Below are 19,544 nucleotides of genomic sequence, written 5' to 3' on the forward strand. Positions count from 1 at the left end.
TGCTGCCCCTTATCCCGGAGCTGCTGCCCCTTATCCCGGAGCTGCTGCCCCTTATCCCGGAGCTGCTGCCCCTTATCCCGGAGCTGCTGCCCCTTATCCCGGAGATGCTGCCCCTTATCCCGATGCTGCCCCTTTATTTAGGTGGGTTGAGTTGGAGGGTGGTCATTGGGAGGGGGATACGGAAGCGGGGAGTGACTATGGTGGGGTGGGGACCTCGTCCACCGCCAGAGCCGCCACCGTGGACAGACGCCCACCCAGACCCTCCCCTAGACTTTGTGCTGGTGCGCCCGGAGTTCGCACCTTAAGGGGGGGGTTCTGTCACGTTCCTGACCTGTTTTCTCTTGTTTTGTATGTCTTTATTGGTCAGGGCGTGAGTGTTGGGTGGGTAGTCTATGTTTTGTATTTCTATGTTGGGTTTTGTGTTCGGCCTGGTATGATTCTCAATTAGAGACAGGTGTGTATCGTTTGTCTCTGATTGAGAGTCATACTAAGGCAGCCAGGGTTTCACTGGGGTTTTGTGGGTGTTTGTTCCTGTGTCAGTGTTTGGGCCACACAGGACGGTTGAAGGTTAGTCACGTTTGTTGTTTTGTAGTTTTGTAGTGTCTTGTTTGCTGTTTTCATTAAAAGTATGATTAATCACCAATCCGCATCTTGGTCCGATCCATGCTCCTCCTCGTCTGAGGAGGAGAACAACAATGACTGCCTTTACACCTATGACATCATTCTTATTATATAACCTGATGTAAAATGTATTATGATCAGTACTCTCGAGAATAAACGCTATTGATTGATTTTAAGGCTGGTTTGGGTCCATTTGGCTGATAATTATCTTACAAATTCTTATTTATGGGCAGAGTGTTTTAATTGAATTGGTTGATGAACATAGGAATGAAATTCCTTTAACAATTTGGTCCTTCGAGTCGGGACTCAAGATCTGCCTCTGTCGTTCCAAGAAACTGCTGAAAACCGTGCACGGGCGGATCCAGGATCCGTAAGACAAAGACCTGACCTCTGAATTGAGGGTTTATTTCAGGCCAGTGGTGAACTGGTACACGACAGAGGTGGTGACGAGATCCAATGAACATTGCTTTTTCCAGTCAGCGACAAGGTCAGTAGCCTATATTCTCGATTCTGGGGGGAATGATTTAAGTTATCCTTGATTTAATGTTCTAAAATGTTTAGAATTTATCAATAATAGGACCTTTGCTATTCCAAACAGATCCAAGGGGTTTTGTATGACCGATACACAGAGACAGGTCCGCAAAAGACTTGGGGCAAGGTGCACTGCCATAATTTAAACTAATCTTAGTCATGAGAGGCAAGTCCCGAGACTAAGCCGAGATGCTAAAACAGGTGTTGATGGGTGCAGTCGTGTTGTGCAAATAGGACAGCCATTAATTCAAAAGACATACCTAAATAAAGTTCTAAGCTAAGCAGTCTATCTGTATATGGGAAGTAGTCTGACTATGAAATGGAGCGGTAGATATATAAAAATAGGTGAGGATATAAACTAGGCTTTGTGAGAAGGAAGGGTGGTTCTGTTCGGGCAAGGTGACTGCACTTATTCAATACTGAAAGAAGTATCAAAAAAGGTGGAGATGAAACCAAAATCTATAAATCTGAGATAAAAGCCAAATCTATAGACAAGAGGTTCCACGAGAGAGGGAAACCTAATATAGCGGAGTAAGATACGAGATATTAACTTTAAAAGTCCTCTGACACAAAATAATAGGTTATTAACTGGGACTTTACTCAGGGTGCTGTTCGGTAGTCGGGACAGAGGCGTTAGCTAACAGTAGCCACTCATTTGCAGCTAGCTAGCGGCAATGATCTGGAGTAATGATCCGGTGTAATGATCCAGAGCGGCAGGAATCCAGTGATATGGTAGAGAGAAGCAGTCCGATATGTTCTGGGTAGATATCGCACTGTACAGACTGGCAAGTGTTGTCCGAGCTAAGGCTGGCTGATGCCAGGGAAAAAAGGCGCTACGACCGCTAGTCGTGGCTAACAAAGACTAGTAGCTAGTTAGCGGGTTAGCTCCTGATGAAAGTTCTAGTTATAAGGAATAAAAATAGCAGACCCGTACCACATTGGGTGAGGCGGGTTGCAGGAAAGTATATTTAGTTCGTAGATAGAAAGTGAGACTAAGATATATACGAAAAAGACTGACTATTTACATGGGATAAGACACTGGATAAGACGAAAACAGATATACACGTGCTACTGCGCTGCCATCTTGGAAAAATAAGAAAGAGGAGGATGAACAAAACAAGAACAAGAAGCCTGGCTGGCCCTTCTCTGAGGGGAACCCTTTCATGGGGCCCCACATGGTATCCACCACTGACAAATCCTTCACCAGCTGATGGAGGTGGTGGCCTTCCACCCCAGTTGGGGGTGACCTGTGCCCGGTGAAGGAGCCGGGGGATTAGAAGCTGTCGGAGGAGCTGCAGAGGGTGCTGGAACTAAAGAACAAGAACAAGAACCAGAGCAAACAAGCTGAGAGTAACGGAGGAGAGAGTGAAGAAGAAGCACTAGAGGAACTCAGAAAAGTATTGGAGAAATGTTAGAGACAAAAAGAGAAGAGAATGTAGAAAAACAAGTGGAAAATTAAGGTTGTGCAACCAGGAAGAATGATGTCAGTGAAGAAGAAAGTAGCCAAGATGAAGAAGATAAAACGAGCAGCAGCGAGGACAGCAACAAGGGCAAAACCAGAAAAGATATGAAAAAGGAGAAAAAGCCTTTCCCGGGAACATATCTGATAATACGCTACTCTAATCCCAATGGTGGTGACATGCTGGAAATGGAGAAGCCGTGGGATTTTGACAAAATTTAAGCAGTAGTGGATGATGTCACTGACCAAAAAAAAGATTCTGTAAAGTTCGAAGAAGAGGTAAGAGCAATTACCTTCATGTTACAACCCCACCATATTTATTTATATTGTAAATAAATATTGGTGTACAGTAGGTTTAACTGTGTTTGCAGAACATTTCTGCAATAAATGTTTGATTTGTATGATGAATAATGTTGGACACAGCATTTCAGTATCCCCGTGTCCCTTCCAAGGCCTGAAGAACCTTTTGAGAACTTCATGATGGACTTCATTGAGTTGAACCCTTGTGAAGGGTATAGGTATTGTTTGGTGATTTGTTGACATGTTTTCTAAACGGATTGAAGCTTTCCCTTGCAGGCGAGCCACAGCGGCTGCTGTGGTGAAAGCACTCGTGAGAGAAATCATACCCAGGTGGGGTCTGCCATCAAAAATGTATTCTGACAATCGTCGATATTTGCGAATGAGATTGTTCAGTCCCTGTCAGAGGCTTTGCAGATTGATTTGAGAACACATTGTGCCTATCATCCTCAATCTGCGGTCGAAGGACGAACCAATCGTTGAAAACTAATTTAACCAAATTGATATGGTGAAACAAGCCTGACATGGGTGAAAGTGCTTCCATTGGCACTGATGAGTATGAGAGGCAGATCCCATAGAGTCACTGGTCTTTCTCCACACGAGGTGCTGACTGGCCGTCCCATGAGGATGACAAATACACCTTTTCCCCAGAACAGGTTGACCCTGCAAGGAATGGAGGAAGACATGGTTGAGTATTGTGTCACCCTTAATAGTGTTCTTAAGACTCTTTTCCCCTGGGTGAAGGCGTCTTTGCCAAATCTAGCAGGTGGAGCTGAACACTGTTGAAGCCAGGGGATTTTGTGGTGGTGAAAGAATAAAGGAGAAAGAGTTGGAAGGACCCCTGTTGGAGAGGCCTGTACCAAGTTCTTCTGACCACCCCCACTGCGGTGAAGGTTGCTGAGAGAGATACCTGGATCCACGTGTCGCACTGCAGACGAGTTCCTGATCCAGAAGAAGATGGGGCCTCGCCAGTTCCGTTGGTAAAGTGTGGCCCTCCTCTGCATTAGCACAGGAGTGCTAATACGAACAGTAGGTTGTCCTCTTGTGGGAAACCTGACAGAGAGTCAGTAGTAAGAGCTAAGGAAACAATGGTTAAACATTGAGAGATTTATCCACCTCTGAATCTACAGATCCCTTGCGTGTGTGTTTTTGATAGACTCACTCCAGTTGATTCTAACCTTTGATTGTAGATTTTAGCTTTATTATGATGATTATGAAGGAAATTAGTGTCACGTTCTGACCTTAGTTCTTTTGTTATTTCTTTGTTTTAGTTTGGTCAGGGCGTGAGTTGGGTGGGTTGTCTATGTTAGTTTTTCTATGTTGTGTTTTGCGTTTGGCCTGGTATGGTTCTCAATCAGAGGCAGGTGTCGTTAGTTGTCTCTGATTGAGAATCATACTTAGGTATCCTTTTTCCACCTGTGTTTCGTGGGTGTTTATTTTCTGTTCTGTGTTTTGTATTTTCACCGTTCAGGACTGTTTCGTTTCGTTCTCGTGTTTTGTTGTTTTTGTTCGAGTATTCGTTTTCATTAAAAGAGATAATGAATACTTACCACGCTGCACCTTGGTCCTCCTCTCTTTCTCCCAACGACGAACGTTACAATTAGATTCACTGTCGTTAATAGAAGCATAACCTTTATTATGATATATTATGATGATAGTATTACTATTAATGAAATTGTGTAATGAAGAATGTTTGTAACTGTATGAAGCAAAAGTACGTATAGTCTATGAGATATGCTGCTGTCACAAATGGATAGGCTATACCATTTTCAAATGAAGTTTTTCTAAATATTTTATCTGAAAATGAAATCAATGTATTTTTTTATTTATATTTTATATAATTTGTTTGGATTAGTAATTGAGAGATGTATCTGAGAGCGGGCTGACCTATGGTGGTTGTCATCTATGTCCCCTTTAGCTCCCAGGGTTGTGTTGTGTACAAGAATAGAAGGGTTGTCTGCAGGCTGAGAAGTTGGAGAGGCAGAGGGTTGCTGAGTGGTTGGAGCAGTAGCGGATTTAGGTATAGACGACATGGGCAGTCTCCCAGGGTGGCATCTTGCCGGGGGCGGCACGGGGCGCCCGCACAAAAGAATTCGGAATGGTGACATTTACGCAATCGTTTTTTTATTGCTCATTTACACGTCACGTCAATGATATCATGTCACCGTGTGGGACTGTGGGTCAATTAACCTTGTCGGAGTCAAACTATAAAATGCTACCAAATGAACCACAATTCATTCATAATACTGTGAATACATAGTTTCACAGACATACTGCGGAATCGTTAAGAATGATATAAAATCAGTCTGCACACCACCAAGGTGAATTGGTTTAGTCTTGACTCTTGGTTGACAGTGTTGGGGGATGGGTAATGTATTGATGCTCGAGTGCCAAATCAACACAAAATTGTTTCTAGTTGTCTTTGTTACTTCATTTTGAAGGGGGGGGGGGGGGGGGGGGGGGGGGGGGGTGCTGAAGGGGGTGTTTGCCCAGGGTGCCATACAAGCTAGAACCGCCACTGGGTTGGAGCAACATTATATAGCTGGTATACCAGAAAGACATCATGAACCGTAGTGTATGAAAAATAAGCCGTCATGGATTAGATCATCGTCATCAGCAGCATGTTTCAATTACAATAACATTATTTCAGCAAAGAAAGCCACTTCAAATCAAGCTGTATAGTAAGACTCAATTCGAACATCTGATTGGTACACATGAAACCCAAACAAGATGATACTTACTTTTGTGTTTACTTTTGGTACTTTGTGCTGTGATTGGTTGTTTGACATTATAAACTGGGTATTTAGAGTCCTGAATGCTGATTGGTTGAAAGCCATGGTATATCAGAGCGCATACCACGAGTATGACAAATAATTTATTGTTACTTCCCTAATGACATTGGAAACCAGTTTATATTAGCAATAAGGCACCTCAGGGGTTTGTGGTATATGTCCAATATACCACGGCTAAGGGCTGTAACCAGGCACTCTACGTTGCGTCGCGCATAAACAGCCCGTAGCCATGGTATATTGACTATATACCATACCCCCTCGTCCCTTATTGCTTTAGTAATGTGAACAGTCATCTGTAGGTCTACCACTGCACACCAGTACCAGCCAGTGTTTTCCATCTTCAGTCCACTTATGGTCACCATCAAAACTGATTATGTGTAATTCTCTTCCTGCTTTTGTTTGGGTCCTAATGCCCCCCTGTCACGCCCTGACCTTAGAGATCCTTTTTATGTCTCTCTTTGGGTTTGGTCAGGGCGTGAGTTGGGGTGGGCATTCTATGGCTTGGTTCTATGTGGTCTATTTCTATGTGTTTGGCCGGGTGTGGTTCTCAATCAGAGGCAGCTGTCTATCGTTGTCTCTGATTGAGAACCATACTTAGGCTGCCCTTTTCCCTCTTTCTGTGTGGGATCTTGTTCTTTGTTTGTGTGCCGCTAGGTTGCACGGCGTAGCTGTTCGGTCGTCGTATTCTTTATTGTTTTGTTGTGTCGTAGTTTCACTTCGTGATTAAAATTATGTGGAACTCAAAGAACGCTGCGCCTTGGTCTCATTCTTCCCAGGACGATCGTTACACCCCCTCAGCTGCAGATAGCAACAATTGCATTTAATGGGCTAGTTTTGACACAAGGCTCTTATTCTATATTTATATAAAGGAAAACATTCAGGTTTATTCTGTTTAGTTTTTTGATATTCTTTATTGAAAAAACACAGTTAAGTGTCAACATGGGCACAGTTTATTATAAGTACAAGACCTTTAGTCTGTAAGATATGCAGATTAACAAGATAGATAGAACAATAAAGTAATGAGGACAAAGGGTTGGGGCAGGAGGTGACAAATAAAATAATTTTATATGTTACTCAATCTGGAGTCGTTTGTTCTGATGCCCTAGTACACTGAGATCATCCAGTATTTCCCCCAACATCTCGTCTGGTACTTTGCGACCTACTGTATCTCTGGTGTTGGGCCACTGTGCTGTAGGCCACAAGCTGGTTCTGCTGCCAGGAAGAGAAGAGGAAAAGAAACACACACACACACACACACACACACATGAATAACTTAGTCAAATCATCAACGCAGTAGAGCAACTTTTTATGTAGGCCTACATTTGGTTGGGTCTTGTTCTTGGTGACCACGGTGCTGTATGTCACTGCATCATCCGGAAATGGGTCCTGCTGGTAGACAGTAACACAGGGAGTTATTCAGAAAACACTGATATCCATTTTGAATCCATTGTACATTCTACAACACATCAATTCAAGTTCTGCTTTTCAAGACAGAAAACATTTTCTATAAATGCTTATGCGTTTATTTAGTTTAATGTTTACCCTTTGTGCTGTCCAGTGCTGCATAGGAATCACATTGCTGTATAAGTCACCATGTCTCTCAGGGTTTAGGTCCTGTGTGATGGAGGAGAGAGAGCAACATGATCACATGAACTTAGAGAGAGACAGACAATGTTTACTTTCACTTTGAGTTGGGTTGGAGTGGGTTGGGTTGAGTTTGATGGGGGTTTATTTGGGTTGCAGAGGGTTTAGGTTGTGTGTGATGGAGGAGAGAGAGCAACATGATCACATGAACTTAGAGAGAGACAGACAATGTTTACTTTCACTTTGAGTTGGAGTTGGAGTGGGTTGGGTTGAGTTTGATGGGGGTTTATTTGGGTTGCAGAGGGTTTAGGTTGTGTGTGATGGAGGAGAGAGAGCAACATGATCACATGAACTTAGAGAGAGACAGACAATGTTTACTTTCACTTTGAGTTGGGTTGGAGTGGGTTGGGTTGAGTTTGAGGTGGGTTAAGTTGGTTTGCAGAGGGTTTAGGTTGGTTTGGAGTGGGTTGGGTTGAGTTTGATGGGGTTGTTAAGTTGGTTTGCAGAGGGTTTAGGTTGGGTTGAAGGGGGGTTGGGTGAAAGGAGTTTGGTTTTACCTGTTGTGCTGTTCCTCTGATGTGACTCACAGTGCTGTACGTAATGTCCTGCTCAGGGTCAGCAGGCTGCTGAAGGAATGAAACACAAACCGTGTTAACATTGAACAGTTTTACAATAACACGCCATAAAAGGATGCTGTACCTCATGCATAGTGACATGAATTAGAACATGTTTTGCTGTTTAATTTCCCCCCAATGATAACACAAAATGTGTTATTCTTCAAGTGTCAGTAGTTGTGGTGAGTGATTTGAGGAAGTCTGTTCTGGCTAAAGATGTACACTTAGTGCAGGACTAAATAAAACAATTAAATGATCTTTAAACTGTTTATTTTAATACTACACATAAGCGATCGGGTTGATTTCAAGTGTTAGTTATCAGTAACTACTAACCAAAGCGAGCCCTAGAATATCAAGAAGAGAAAGGAACAGATGAGTGACAAGATAACATGACCATAGCTTACTACTGAGGTGTTTGGTGGTTGGTCCTTTGCCTTCTTGTCCTCTGAAATAAACAAAAGAGGATGTTGGTACTAATGAACTCTGATGTCAAACCTTTCATTTGTAGTAGCAACAACCCTCCTGTATTTATAATATTCCGCAAATGACATTAGTCATAAACATATTTTTTTTTTTTACATAATTAAAAAAATACTTACTATGTTTTCTCAACATCTTCAATGTGACCAAGGTAACAGCTATCAACACCACCAACAGGCTCAAAGGAATGAACAGGACTTCCAGTAAACTGGAATATAAAATAAAATGGAATATATAGATAACCACAGGCATGGTGGTAAATGCTTAAGCAAGAATATTTAAGGAAGATGTTTCATTTTGTATAAATTTTTCTTTATCTGAAAATGAAACAGACATTTTTGGAATGTGGAGAACTACAGTTATTATTGTTAACCAAGACACTGGTCTCTGGTTTGATCAGCCTTGCTAGTCACAGGTGTCTCCACCAAGGTTATTATAGTTTTGTGTTTTGATATTAGTTTTTATTTCTATTGGTTTTAATATTTTTATTTGAAATTCAAGTTAAGTTTCAGGAAGTTTTACTATTTACTAGTTTTATTTAGTTTAAGGTTTATAAAAACATTCATATTTCGTTTTCATATTATTTAGTTTCATTTGTAGCTTTAGTGTTAGGGACAGAAAGTAGCCAACGCATGGGAGGTTAGGAGACATTTATGTGTTGTATAGTGTTTTTGGGGATGTCACTTTTCTTGCAACTGTGGGACAGTAACGCACAAAGTGATGGGTCAGGTCATAGGTTAGATTGGGTTTAAAGGTAGAATCAGCGAGATGACAGATGCACAAAGTAAACAGTAGTAGTGTGTCAATAGCCGCAACAACCAGGAATGTTGAAGTGCGAGGCTAAACTTCTCCGTTTGTTGACACATGCAACATTTTAGCAGGGGTACGCGACCAATATCTGCGTTGCTGCTGGTGGCAACATCTCGCTGAGTATACCTTTAAATGAAAGTCAGTCTCAATGTGACCCGTTAGTTCGCTTTGGAGTTAAAGAAAATCATTTCAGTATAGTTTTAGTTTTTTAAACAGGTGTGTTAATAGTTTTTTGTCAAAAGTTACTAAATAGTTTTTTCATGATTTGTTTCTATTTACTATAATAACCTTATCGCCAACACCCTGACACCATCACAAACTATTTGGATGACTGTAAAAGTGAGGGAAATAGTGAAGAATGAATACTGACCTCTGGTGCTTCTCATCTGTGTTCTCATCAGTTACAACATTGTCCCTGTCTGTAACAGAAGGGGTAACTGTGGGTGGAGAAGTGTTAGACTCAGCACTGGTTAGTGAGGTTTGGTGAGAGGTTGGAGCTTGTGTTGCTGTGAGAGACAGACATGATAAAGTAGCTTCAATAAACTGACTGTTGTATCATTGACATTGATATTAATAAAACCAGGTAATTGTGATGTTGATTCAAACTAATCACTATCATGCTTTCTTATCAAATGTGACATGCATTAAAATCCAATTCTTATAATATTGTCAGTATTAATTTCAAATATAAGTGGTCGATATGATGAAAATTTTGATAAACAGTGTTCATTTTCTTAATGATATTTAACATGAATGACCGGATAAACTCAAGAGAATGTGTTGTCCAGAGATTTCCACTTTGTTTCAGGAAAGGTATTTCAATGTTCTATAATCTCTAACAACACTGGATGAATAAAAAGGGAATCGTACTTGGTTATATGGGATTGCTCTGTACTTACTTGTGGTGGTGGTCTGTGTTGTGGTTGGTTGATTGACAGTGATATGAACAGGCATCTGTAGTTTTCCCTTTTCACACCAGTACCAGCCAGTGTTCGCCATCATCAATCCACTCATAGTCACCATTAAGACAAAACCGTTGGTGGTTTCTCTCTGCTCCTGCACTAACTTCACAAATGTTCCATCTAAAGCTCCAGAACTTCCCACAGCCACACAAGAGCCTCCCATCCTGCACCACCTCCCGCTGTCTCCATATGAACTATAGTAACAGAGCATGGTGACGCTCCCTCCTACAACTCCAGTCATCTCTTGTTGGTCCACATAGAGTTCTGGAGTACCTGAACACAATGATAGAGGCTGTGATTGGAGGAATCTGACAAAGAATACACCAATATATATATTGGCGACTACCTAGTCATCATTGATATTCATATAACACTGAGAAAGTGTAAGTTAAAACATTGGTTCAGTCAGTGAAAGTATGTACAATAGATGTAGACTAGAGCATACAGTGTGTTTGATGATGAAACAGCAACTTGTGATTCTATCAAACACACTGTCTGTCCTGACCCAGGAGGTGCACAGAGATGTAATGTACCAATATAATATCCTCTATGGATTTCATTTGGTGAACATATGTATGACTGCTTTGTAGAGGGAAAAGTAACACACTCATCAACAGGACTATTATGCAACATTACTGAGCACTATTCATCCTGTATTACTGGATATGCAAGCAGTGCATCTTACCTGGAGTAACAGATATCTGCAGTCTAGCCCCATCATCTCCCTCATTCTTCTTCTCCACACTACACCAGTAATAATCAGAATCACTAGAACTAAGATTTGTCATGGTCACAGTGAAGATTCGCTGGTTGATGTCATCAGAGATTGAGGTCTTTCCACTGGTCATAGGATGATCAGTGCGTACAACAGTAGAGCAACGTAACCAAAATGATACCCTACACCAGTATTTCACATTGTTTCTATATCTCTGATCATAGAGACATGGGATGGTGATGGAGCCTCCTTGCTTTACAGACACATGACTCACTGTGGACACACTCTGTGTATCTGTAGACACAACAACAGAGAACACATTTAAATACTTACATTTTATCCAGCTGCTCATAAGTCCCATCAGATGATCAACCAAACAATTTGACATAATTCTTGAAGTTGTGACTTTTGTAGAACAATTTGGCAAACTGTGGTTGTAACACAATGTGTTTGTGACACCAGACAGTAGTTGATACATGTAAGTGCTGATGTTGTCACGCCAAAGTCCAGCCATGAGTACAGAGGCAACAATTAAAGTAGCTTTGACATGGAAATTACTACCCCCCTAAAATATGGAGACAATCTCTGGTTTCAATTAACATTTTTGTTTAATACATTTGTATATAGTAAAACATTTGACTGGATTATTCTTGATATCTACTGTAGTACATTGAATCCCACAAAAAATGTTGTGCAAAATAAGTTACAAGCACATTTGTTAAAATTGATATTGATAGACACAGGAACTTTTGATTTTCTATTTGTTAATATGTTAGTTCTCTTTTACTTGAAGTCTTATTTAAATGTGTTTTGCAACAACTAGAAATGTAGAACTGTTGAAAAGTACAACTGTTTCACAAGATACATTTTTAAAAACAGCATGTATCTATCACCTGACCACAAAATGTAACCTTTATTTAACTAGTCAAGTCAGTTAGGAACAGTGGGTAAACTGCCTTGTTCAGGGGCAAAACGACAGATTTTTAACTTGTCAGCTCAGGGATTCAATCTAGCAACTCTTTCAGTTACTGGCCCAACGTTCTAACCACTAGGCTACCTGCCACCCTAATACTGAAATCCATAATGTGACTACAATGTCTGTGGGCAAAGTAGACAGAACATTACAAGTGTTATGACTTTAAGCATGTATTCAGTCTCAGTATCTGACTTGGAGGAAGTGAGCCTAATAATATCAAACAACAAAATGTCTTCCCTCACTTACCTGAGAGTCCAGTGAGGAAGAAAAGGATGCGCAGGACAAGGAGGAGATGTTGAGCCATGAATGGATGAGAGAAAAAGACTCTGGTAGTATTTATGTTTGTATGGGCAAACTGCTGTGTCAGGGACCAAGACACCCAGGCAACTGACTACTTCCTGATCCACATAGACATCACTTCTTTAACTCTTCCTGTTTTAAAGACATAATGCAACCAGTGCCCTGTGTAAGACCTTGTGTGTTCACTGATGTTTAACAGTTGAAAAACTGACCAAGGCTGAAATGGTCAAAATGTTATAAAAAGTCTGCTAATACATACAGAATGCTTGTTTATATGATGATTATTTGTAGTTTATTCCCCATCCTCTATACACTGATAATCTCATGTATTAACTCCTGAGTCCTGTGTTGGTCTGTTCCTGTCTGATAGTAATGAGCTATGAATGCAGCCTTCACTGGTGTTACTGCTAAGAAGAACCTGTCAGTATTGCTGATCCATATTCTCACAGATCTTTATAAATACTGTATGTCATATCACTTGATTCAACCCATTACACCCTTGCTATAGCCATCGAATGAGTTACAATGGTACAGATATATGTAAAATGTCATTTTGCTAGTTGGTCATTCCTATATTGCGGTACCTTTTCTGTCCTCAGGAAAAATCCCTTCTTATTTAGTGTAAAACAGTGTAAAGTGTGGATTCCAAAATGCTTTAAATAGAAAGGCAGGTGTCCTTTACCTTAAAAGCACAAAAATGCATTAAAAAAAAAAAATCTGTGGAAGTAGAAGTTTTTACTATGTCCCAGAGTGTCATTAATCAAGCCATAAAATTCATTATTTCATAGTCCTAGTTAAATTCTCTCATCAATAACGTTTTTTCATGATTATTGTATTTAATCTTATTGAAGATTTTCTGTATTACTGATAGCAAATCAAATCAAGCTATATTTAAATAGAACATTTTAGACATGAATGCAATTGTCACATGGAATGACGCTGGAGAGACGAAGCAGGTACGGGGAGTAAAACATTTAATGAATAACGGACATGGCACGAGACAGGAACAGCGTCAACAAACTAGTAATACAAACAAATGACAATCAATGCAGCAGCAGGGAACAGAGCAGGGGAACTGACAAATATAGGGGAGGAAATAGGTGATGAATGAGTCCAGATGAGTCCAATAACGCTGATGCGAGTGACGAGGGAAGGCAGGTGTGTGTAATGGATAGCAGGAGAGCGTGATGCAAAGCAGCCTGGCGCCCTCAAGCTCCAGGGGGGGAAGAGCGGGAGCAGACATGACAGTACACCCCCCCCCCCCCCCCCCTTGGGGCACCACCCGGCGTCCCACCTGGGCAAACCGGCCGAGACATGGGCCCTGGGCAAGCCGGTTGGGGAGTGGAAGCCCAACGAACCGGTAGGAACGTGAGAGCCTGGCGAGCCGGCTGAGGCATGGGAGCCTGATGATCCGGCTGAGGCAAGACGCCTGTCGATCCCGCTGCAGAGAGGGAGCCCGATGATCTGGTGGAGAGTGACGTGGGATGGGGAGCCGCCGACTCAACCGAGGCAAGGAAACCTCTCGAGCAGGCCAGGGCGTGGAAGCCCGACTGGCTGGCTTAAGCACCCCCGGTTCCATCGGCGGCGGAATCCACCCCGATGTCACCAACAAAAAAATAAACTAACAAAAAACACTCCTGGACCAGCTGGGCGAACAAGAACTGTGACACGACTCCCGCCGAAGTCGGCTCCTCTCCTTATTCGGGCGGCGCTCGGCGGTCGACGTCACCGGTCTTCTAGCCATCGCCGCTCCACCTTTCATTTTCCTTTTGTTTTGTCTTGTTTTTCCGCACACCTGTTTTACATCCCCTCATCACTCTACGTGTATATTATCCTCTGTTCCCCCCATGTCTGTGTGTGTAGTTGTTCGGTCTGTGTCATGTGTGACTCTTCATGCTGGTTTTTCCATTGGCACTGATGAGTATGAGAGGCAGATCCCATACAGTCACTGGTCTTTCTCCACACGAGGTGCAGACTGGCCGTCCCATTCGGATGACAAATACACCTTTTCCCCAGAACAGGTTGACCCTGCAAGGAATGGAGGAAGACATGGTTGAGTATTGTGTCACCCTTAATAGTGTTCTTAAGACTCTTTTCCCCTGGGTGAAGGCGTCTTTGCCAAATCTAGCAGGTGGAGCTGAACACTGTTGAAGCCAGGGGATTTTGTGGTGGTGAAAGAATTCAGGAGAAAGAGTTGGAAGGACCCCTGTTGGAGAGGCCTCTACCAAGTTCTTCTGACCACCCCCACTGCGGTGAAGGTTGCTGAGAGAGATACCTGGATCCACGTGTAGCACTGCAGACGAGTTCCTGATCCAGAAGAAGATGGGGCCTCGCCAGTTCCGTTGGTATAGTGTGGCCCTCCTCTGCATTAGCACAGGAGTGCTAATAAGAACAGTAGATTGTCCTCTTGTGGGAAACCTGACAGAAGGTGAGATAAGTCCCGAGCCAAAGGGGCCAACGCAAGCCCAGAGTAGGGGCCCAGAAGTAGATGGTCATTGTCGAAAGAGAGCCCTGGTGGGCCCTCACAACCATGAATTTGTTCTTAGATTAAGTAGGAGCAGGTTTACCTCTTGTGGGAGTTCCCATAGGGGTACAGTTGACTATGCATATGAGTGTACCATTTGTAGTAAAGATGCCACGTAACCCTGATCCCATGGTGATTTTTGCATTATTCAAACACACAGGTCCACCATATTTTGCTAGGCCAGAAAATACTTTACACCCACCCATTTCAGTAGCAGGTGTGATGACAGCTCCTTGGTGTATTAGAGGAGAAGGAGGTAATCATTTGGGTGAACTAGAATGTAATTGTACAATGCATTACAACGAATCCAATACTTGTAAGTTAACTGTTAACAATGCCGACACTGGGGAACCTGGTAATGTTACTTATGGTATTTCAGTCTATAGTGTTATTATCCCTTTAAGAGGAGCTCCGAATGGAACCTATTGGCTGTTTGGTAAGATGGCTTACTATAGCCTTCCCTCGAACTAGGGAGGTACTTGTATTGTTGGGTTTGTGGTGACAGCTATGAGAACCGTTCCAAATAATGAGAGAGATCTGAAGGCTCTGTTTAGAGACTATAATCCTCCTGGCATGAGGAGAGATAAGAGGGCTCAAGTTGACACCACTCACACTCAGGCACCTGCTTTCAGATTCTTTGGTGTGTTTTTCCCTGGGTATTCGTGACGTCTCTAAACACGTAGAGAAAATTGGCAATGCTGCTAGAAATGCACTGGAACAATTGAATAGGAAACTAAAATAATTGCGTAAGTTAGCTCTGCAAAACAGAGAGGCTCTTGACTATCTTCTTGACTATCTTGTGTAATCATTGGCGATGAATGTTGTACTTTTGTCCGAGATCACTCTTCTAATGTGACTGATCTTGCCAAATACATTGCCACTGTTGCTAAGAATAATTCCCCAAAACCAGAGTGGGCGCATGCAACTTGGTTGGAATCCCTGATTGGAAGTTGGGGATCCCAAATTGTCCAATGGGCTGCAGTGAGTTTTTTTTGCTTATTTTGCCTAATTGTGTTATTAACATGCTGTAAGGCTGTCTGTGCCTCTCGTTAATAAGATCTCAGCAGCTGTCATGTTTTATGCTACTCAAGAGGATGGTGAGACTGATGAGCTGCCTACTCTGGATGAGCTTCCATTTCCCCCTGTAGAGAAGGATGAGGAGTGATGATTGAAGGTTGTTTTCCTTTAAAAAGTCTTCATCTAAACCAAAAACATGTTTCTCTTACTTGGAACACTGAGCTGATAAGTCAGCACCAACATTTTGAAGGTCTTAGCAGATTTGTAAAACAACAGCTTTTATGTTTTGACTAAGTAGATGTCCAAGGGACAGTGCAATGCAACTCAATTGTGGTAAGAGCTAAGGAAACAATGGTTAAACATTGAGAGATTTATCCACCTCTGAATCTACAGATCCCTTGCGTGTGTTTTTTTGATAGACTCACTCCAGTTGATTCTAACCTTTGATTGTAGATTTTAGCTTTATTATGATGATTATGAATGAAATTAGATTCACTGTCGTTAATACATTTACATTTACATTTAAGTCATTTAGCAGACGCTCTTATCCAGAGCGAGTTACAAATTGGTGCATTCACCTTATGACATCCAGTGGAACAGCCACTTTACAATAGTGCATCTAAATCTTTTAAGGGGGGGGGGGGGGGGGTGAGAAGGATTACTTTATCCTATCCTAGGTATTCCTTAAAGAGGTGGGGTTTCAGGTGTCTCCGGAAGGTGGTGATTGACTCCGCTGTCCTGGCGTCGTGAGGGAGTTTGTTCCACCATTGGGGGGCCAGAGCAGCGAACAGTTTTGACTGGGCTGAGCGGGAACTGTACTTCCTCAGTGGTAGGGAGGCGAGCAGGCCAGAGGTGGATGAACACAGTGCCCTTGTTTGGGTGTAGGGCCTGATCAGAGCCTGGAGGTACTGAGGTGCCGTTCCCCTCACAGCTCCGTAGGCAAGCACCATGGTCTTGTAGCGGATGCGAGCTTCAACTGGAAGCCAGTGGAGAGAGCGGAGGAGCGGGGTGACGTGAGAGAACTTGGGAAGGTTGAACACCAGACGGGCTGCGGCGTTCTGGATGAGTTGTAGGGGTTTAATGGCACAGGCAGGGAGCCCAGCCAACAGCGAGTTGCAGTAATCCAGACGGGAGATGACAAGTGCCTGGATTAGGACCTGCGCCGCTTCCTGTGTGAGGCAGGGTCGTACTCTGCGGATGTTGTAGAGCATGAACCTACAGGAACGGGCCACCGCCTTGATGTTAGTTGAGAACGACAGGGTGTTGTCCAGGATCACGCCAAGGTTCTTAGCGCTCTGGGAGGAGGACACAATGGAGTTGTCAACCGTGATGGCGAGATCATGGAACGGGCAGTCCTTCCCCGGGAGGAAGAGCAGCTCCGTCTTGCCGAGGTTCAGCTTGAGGTGGTGATCCGTCATCCACACTGATATGTCTGCCAGACATGCAGAGATGCGATTCGCCACCTGGTCATCAGAAGGGGGAAAGGAGAAGATTAGTTGTGTGTCGTCTGCATAGCAATGATAGGAGAGACCATGTGAGGTTATGACAGAGCCAAGTGACTTGGTGTATAGCGAGAATAGGAGAGGGCCTAGAACAGAGCCCTGGGGGACACCAGTGGTGAGAGCACGTGGTGAGGAGACAGATTCTCGCCACGCCACCTGGTAGGAGCGACCTGTCAGGTAGGACGCAATCCAAGCGTGGGCCGCGCCGGAGATGCCCAACTCGGAGAGGGTGGAGAGGAGGATCTGATGGTTCACAGTATCGAAGGCAGCCGATAGGTCTAGAAGGATGAGAGCAGAGGAGAGAGAGTTAGCTTTAGCAGTGCGGAGCGCCTCCGTGATACAGAGAAGAGCAGTCTCAGTTGAATGACTAGTCTTGAAACCTGACTGATTTGGATCAAGAAGGTCATTCTGAGAGAGATAGCGGGAGAGCTGGCCAAGGACGGCACGTTCAAGAGTTTTGGAGAGAAAAGAAAGAAGGGATACTGGTCTGTAGTTGTTGACATCGGAGGGATCGAGTGTAGGTTTTTTCAGAAGGGGTGCAACTCTCGCTCTCTTGAAGACGGAAGGGACGTAGCCAGCGGTCAGGGATGAGTTGATGGAAGCATAACCTTTATTATGACATATTATGATGATAGTATTAACATGAATGAAATTCTGTAATGAAGAATGTTTGTAACTGTATGAAGCGAAAGTACGTATAGTCTATGAGATATGCTGCTGTCACAAATGGATAGGCTACTAGAATACCATTTTAAAATGATGTTTTTCTAAATATTGTACCTGAAAATGAAATCAATATTTTTATTTCTTTTTATTTTATATAATTTGTTTGGATTAGTAATTGAGAGATGTATCTGAGAGCGGGCTGACCTATGGTGGTTGTCATCTATGTCCCCTTTAGCTCCCAGGGTTGTGTTGTGTACAAGAATAGAAGAGTTGTCTGCAGGCTGAGAAGTTGGAGTGGCAGAGGGTTGCTGAGTGGTTGGAGCAGTAGCGGATTTAGGTGTAGACGACATGGGCAGTCTCCCAGGTGGCATCTTGCCGGGGGCGGCACGGGGCGCCCGCACAAAAGAATTCGGAATGGTGACATTTACGCAATCGTTTTTTTTTGCTCATTTACACGTCACGTCAATGATATCATGTCACCGTGTGGGACTGTGGGTCAATTAACCTTGTCGGAGTCACACTACGAAATGCTATCAAATGAACCACAATTCATTCATAATACTGTGAATACATAGTTTCACAGACATACTGCGGAATCGTTAAGAATGATATAAAATCAGTCTGCACACCACCAAGGTGAATTGTTTCTAGTTTTCTTTGTTACTTCACTTTGAAGGGGGGGTGTTGAAGGGGGTGTTTTCCCAGGGTGCCATACAAGCTAGAACCACCACTGGGTTGGAGCAACATTATATAGCTGGTATACCATAAAGACAGCATGAACTGTAGTGTATGAAAAATAAGCCGTCATAGATTAGATCATCGTCATCAGCAGCATGTTTCAATTACAATAACATTATTTCAGCAAAGAAAGCCACTTCAAATCAAGCTGTATAGTAAGACTCAATTCGAACATCTGATTGGTACACATGAAACCCAAACAAGATGATAGTTACTTTTGTGTTTACTTTTGGTACTTTGTGCTGTGATTGGTTGTTTGACATTATAAACTGGGTAGTTAGAGTCCTGAATGCTGATTGGCTGAAAGCCATGGTATATCAGAGCGCATACCACGAGTATGACAAATAATTTATTGTTACTTCCCTAATGACGTTGGAAACCAGTTTATATTAGCAATAAGGCACCTCAGGGGTTTGTGGTATATGTCCAATATACCACGGCTAAGGGCTGTAACCAGGCACTCCACGTTGCGTCGCGCGTAAAACAGCCCGTAGCCATGGTATATTGACTATATACCACACCCCCTCGTCCCTTATTGCTTTAGTAATGTGAACAGTCATCTGTAGGTCTACCACTGCACACCAGTACCAGCCAGTGTTTTCCATCTTCAGTCCACTTATGGTCACCATCAAAACTGATTATGTGTAATTCTCTTCCTGCTTTTGTTTGGGTCCTAATGCCCCCCTGTCACGCCCTGACCTTAGAGATCCTTTTTATGTCTCTCTTTGGGTTTGGTCAGGGCGTTAGGACGTCTTGGTTCTATGTGGTCTATTTCTATGTGTTTGGCCTGGTGTGGTTCTCAATCAGAGGCAGCTGTCTATCGTTGTCTCTGATTGAGAACCATACTTAGGCTGCCCTTTTCCCTCTTTCTGTGTGGGATCTTGTTCTTTGTTTGTGTGCCGCTAGGTTGCACGGCGTAGCTGTTCGGTCGTCGTATTCTTTATTGTTTTGTTGTG

General features: G+C 43.0%; 1 protein-coding gene and 1 long non-coding RNA gene across 8 annotated transcripts; one reads left to right on the forward strand and one right to left on the reverse strand.

Moving 5' to 3' along the window:
• Nucleotides 1–1,783: 1,783 nt before the first annotated feature.
• On the forward strand, nt 1,784–4,465 carry LOC139562490 (uncharacterized). Its single transcript, XR_011672370.1, has 2 exons — nt 1,784–2,890; nt 3,653–4,465. It is a non-coding gene; the product is annotated as an uncharacterized lncRNA (long non-coding RNA).
• A 2,161-nt stretch (nt 4,466–6,626) lies between these two features.
• On the reverse strand, nt 6,627–12,225 carry LOC139562528 (CMRF35-like molecule 1). 7 transcript variants are annotated; one of them, XM_071380283.1, is made up of 10 exons: nt 12,088–12,225; nt 10,836–11,159; nt 10,088–10,423; nt 9,559–9,607; nt 8,498–8,586; nt 8,303–8,343; nt 7,842–7,910; nt 7,243–7,314; nt 7,021–7,089; nt 6,627–6,912 (listed from the first exon to the last, which is right to left on the reverse strand). In XM_071380283.1, the coding sequence occupies exons 1-10, from the start codon at nt 12,143–12,145 to the stop codon at nt 6,817–6,819; spliced, it is 1,203 nt and encodes a 400-aa protein (XP_071236384.1). In that variant the 5' UTR covers nt 12,146–12,225; the 3' UTR covers nt 6,627–6,816. The 7 variants fall into 7 exon arrangements, with proteins under 7 accessions (XP_071236384.1, XP_071236383.1, XP_071236380.1 ...); XM_071380282.1 differs by having other exon boundaries at nt 9,559–9,625; XM_071380279.1 differs by having other exon boundaries at nt 7,842–7,907; nt 9,559–9,694.
• Nucleotides 12,226–19,544: the final 7,319 nt, after the last annotated feature.

The sequence above is a fragment of the Salvelinus alpinus genome, chromosome 32, assembly GCF_045679555.1.
Source record: "Salvelinus alpinus chromosome 32, SLU_Salpinus.1, whole genome shotgun sequence".
Taxonomy (NCBI): Eukaryota; Metazoa; Chordata; class Actinopteri; order Salmoniformes; family Salmonidae; genus Salvelinus; species Salvelinus alpinus.

What these genes read in the sequence shown, in the direction of transcription:
- LOC139562528 (XM_071380276.1), bottom strand. Translation starts at nt 12,145, where the DNA reads ATGGCTCAACATCTCCTCCTTGTCCTGCGCATCCTTTTCTTCCTCACT. An exon ending in GCAGATATCTGTTACTCCAG is followed by an intron (nt 10,424 to 10,835) that starts GTAAGATGCACT and finishes CATTGTGTTCAG; the next exon opens with GTACTCCAGAACTCTATGTG. An exon ending in GAAGATGTTGAGAAAACATA is followed by an intron (nt 8,344 to 8,497) that starts GTAAGTATTTTT and finishes TGTTTATTTCAG; the next exon opens with AGGACAAGAAGGCAAAGGAC.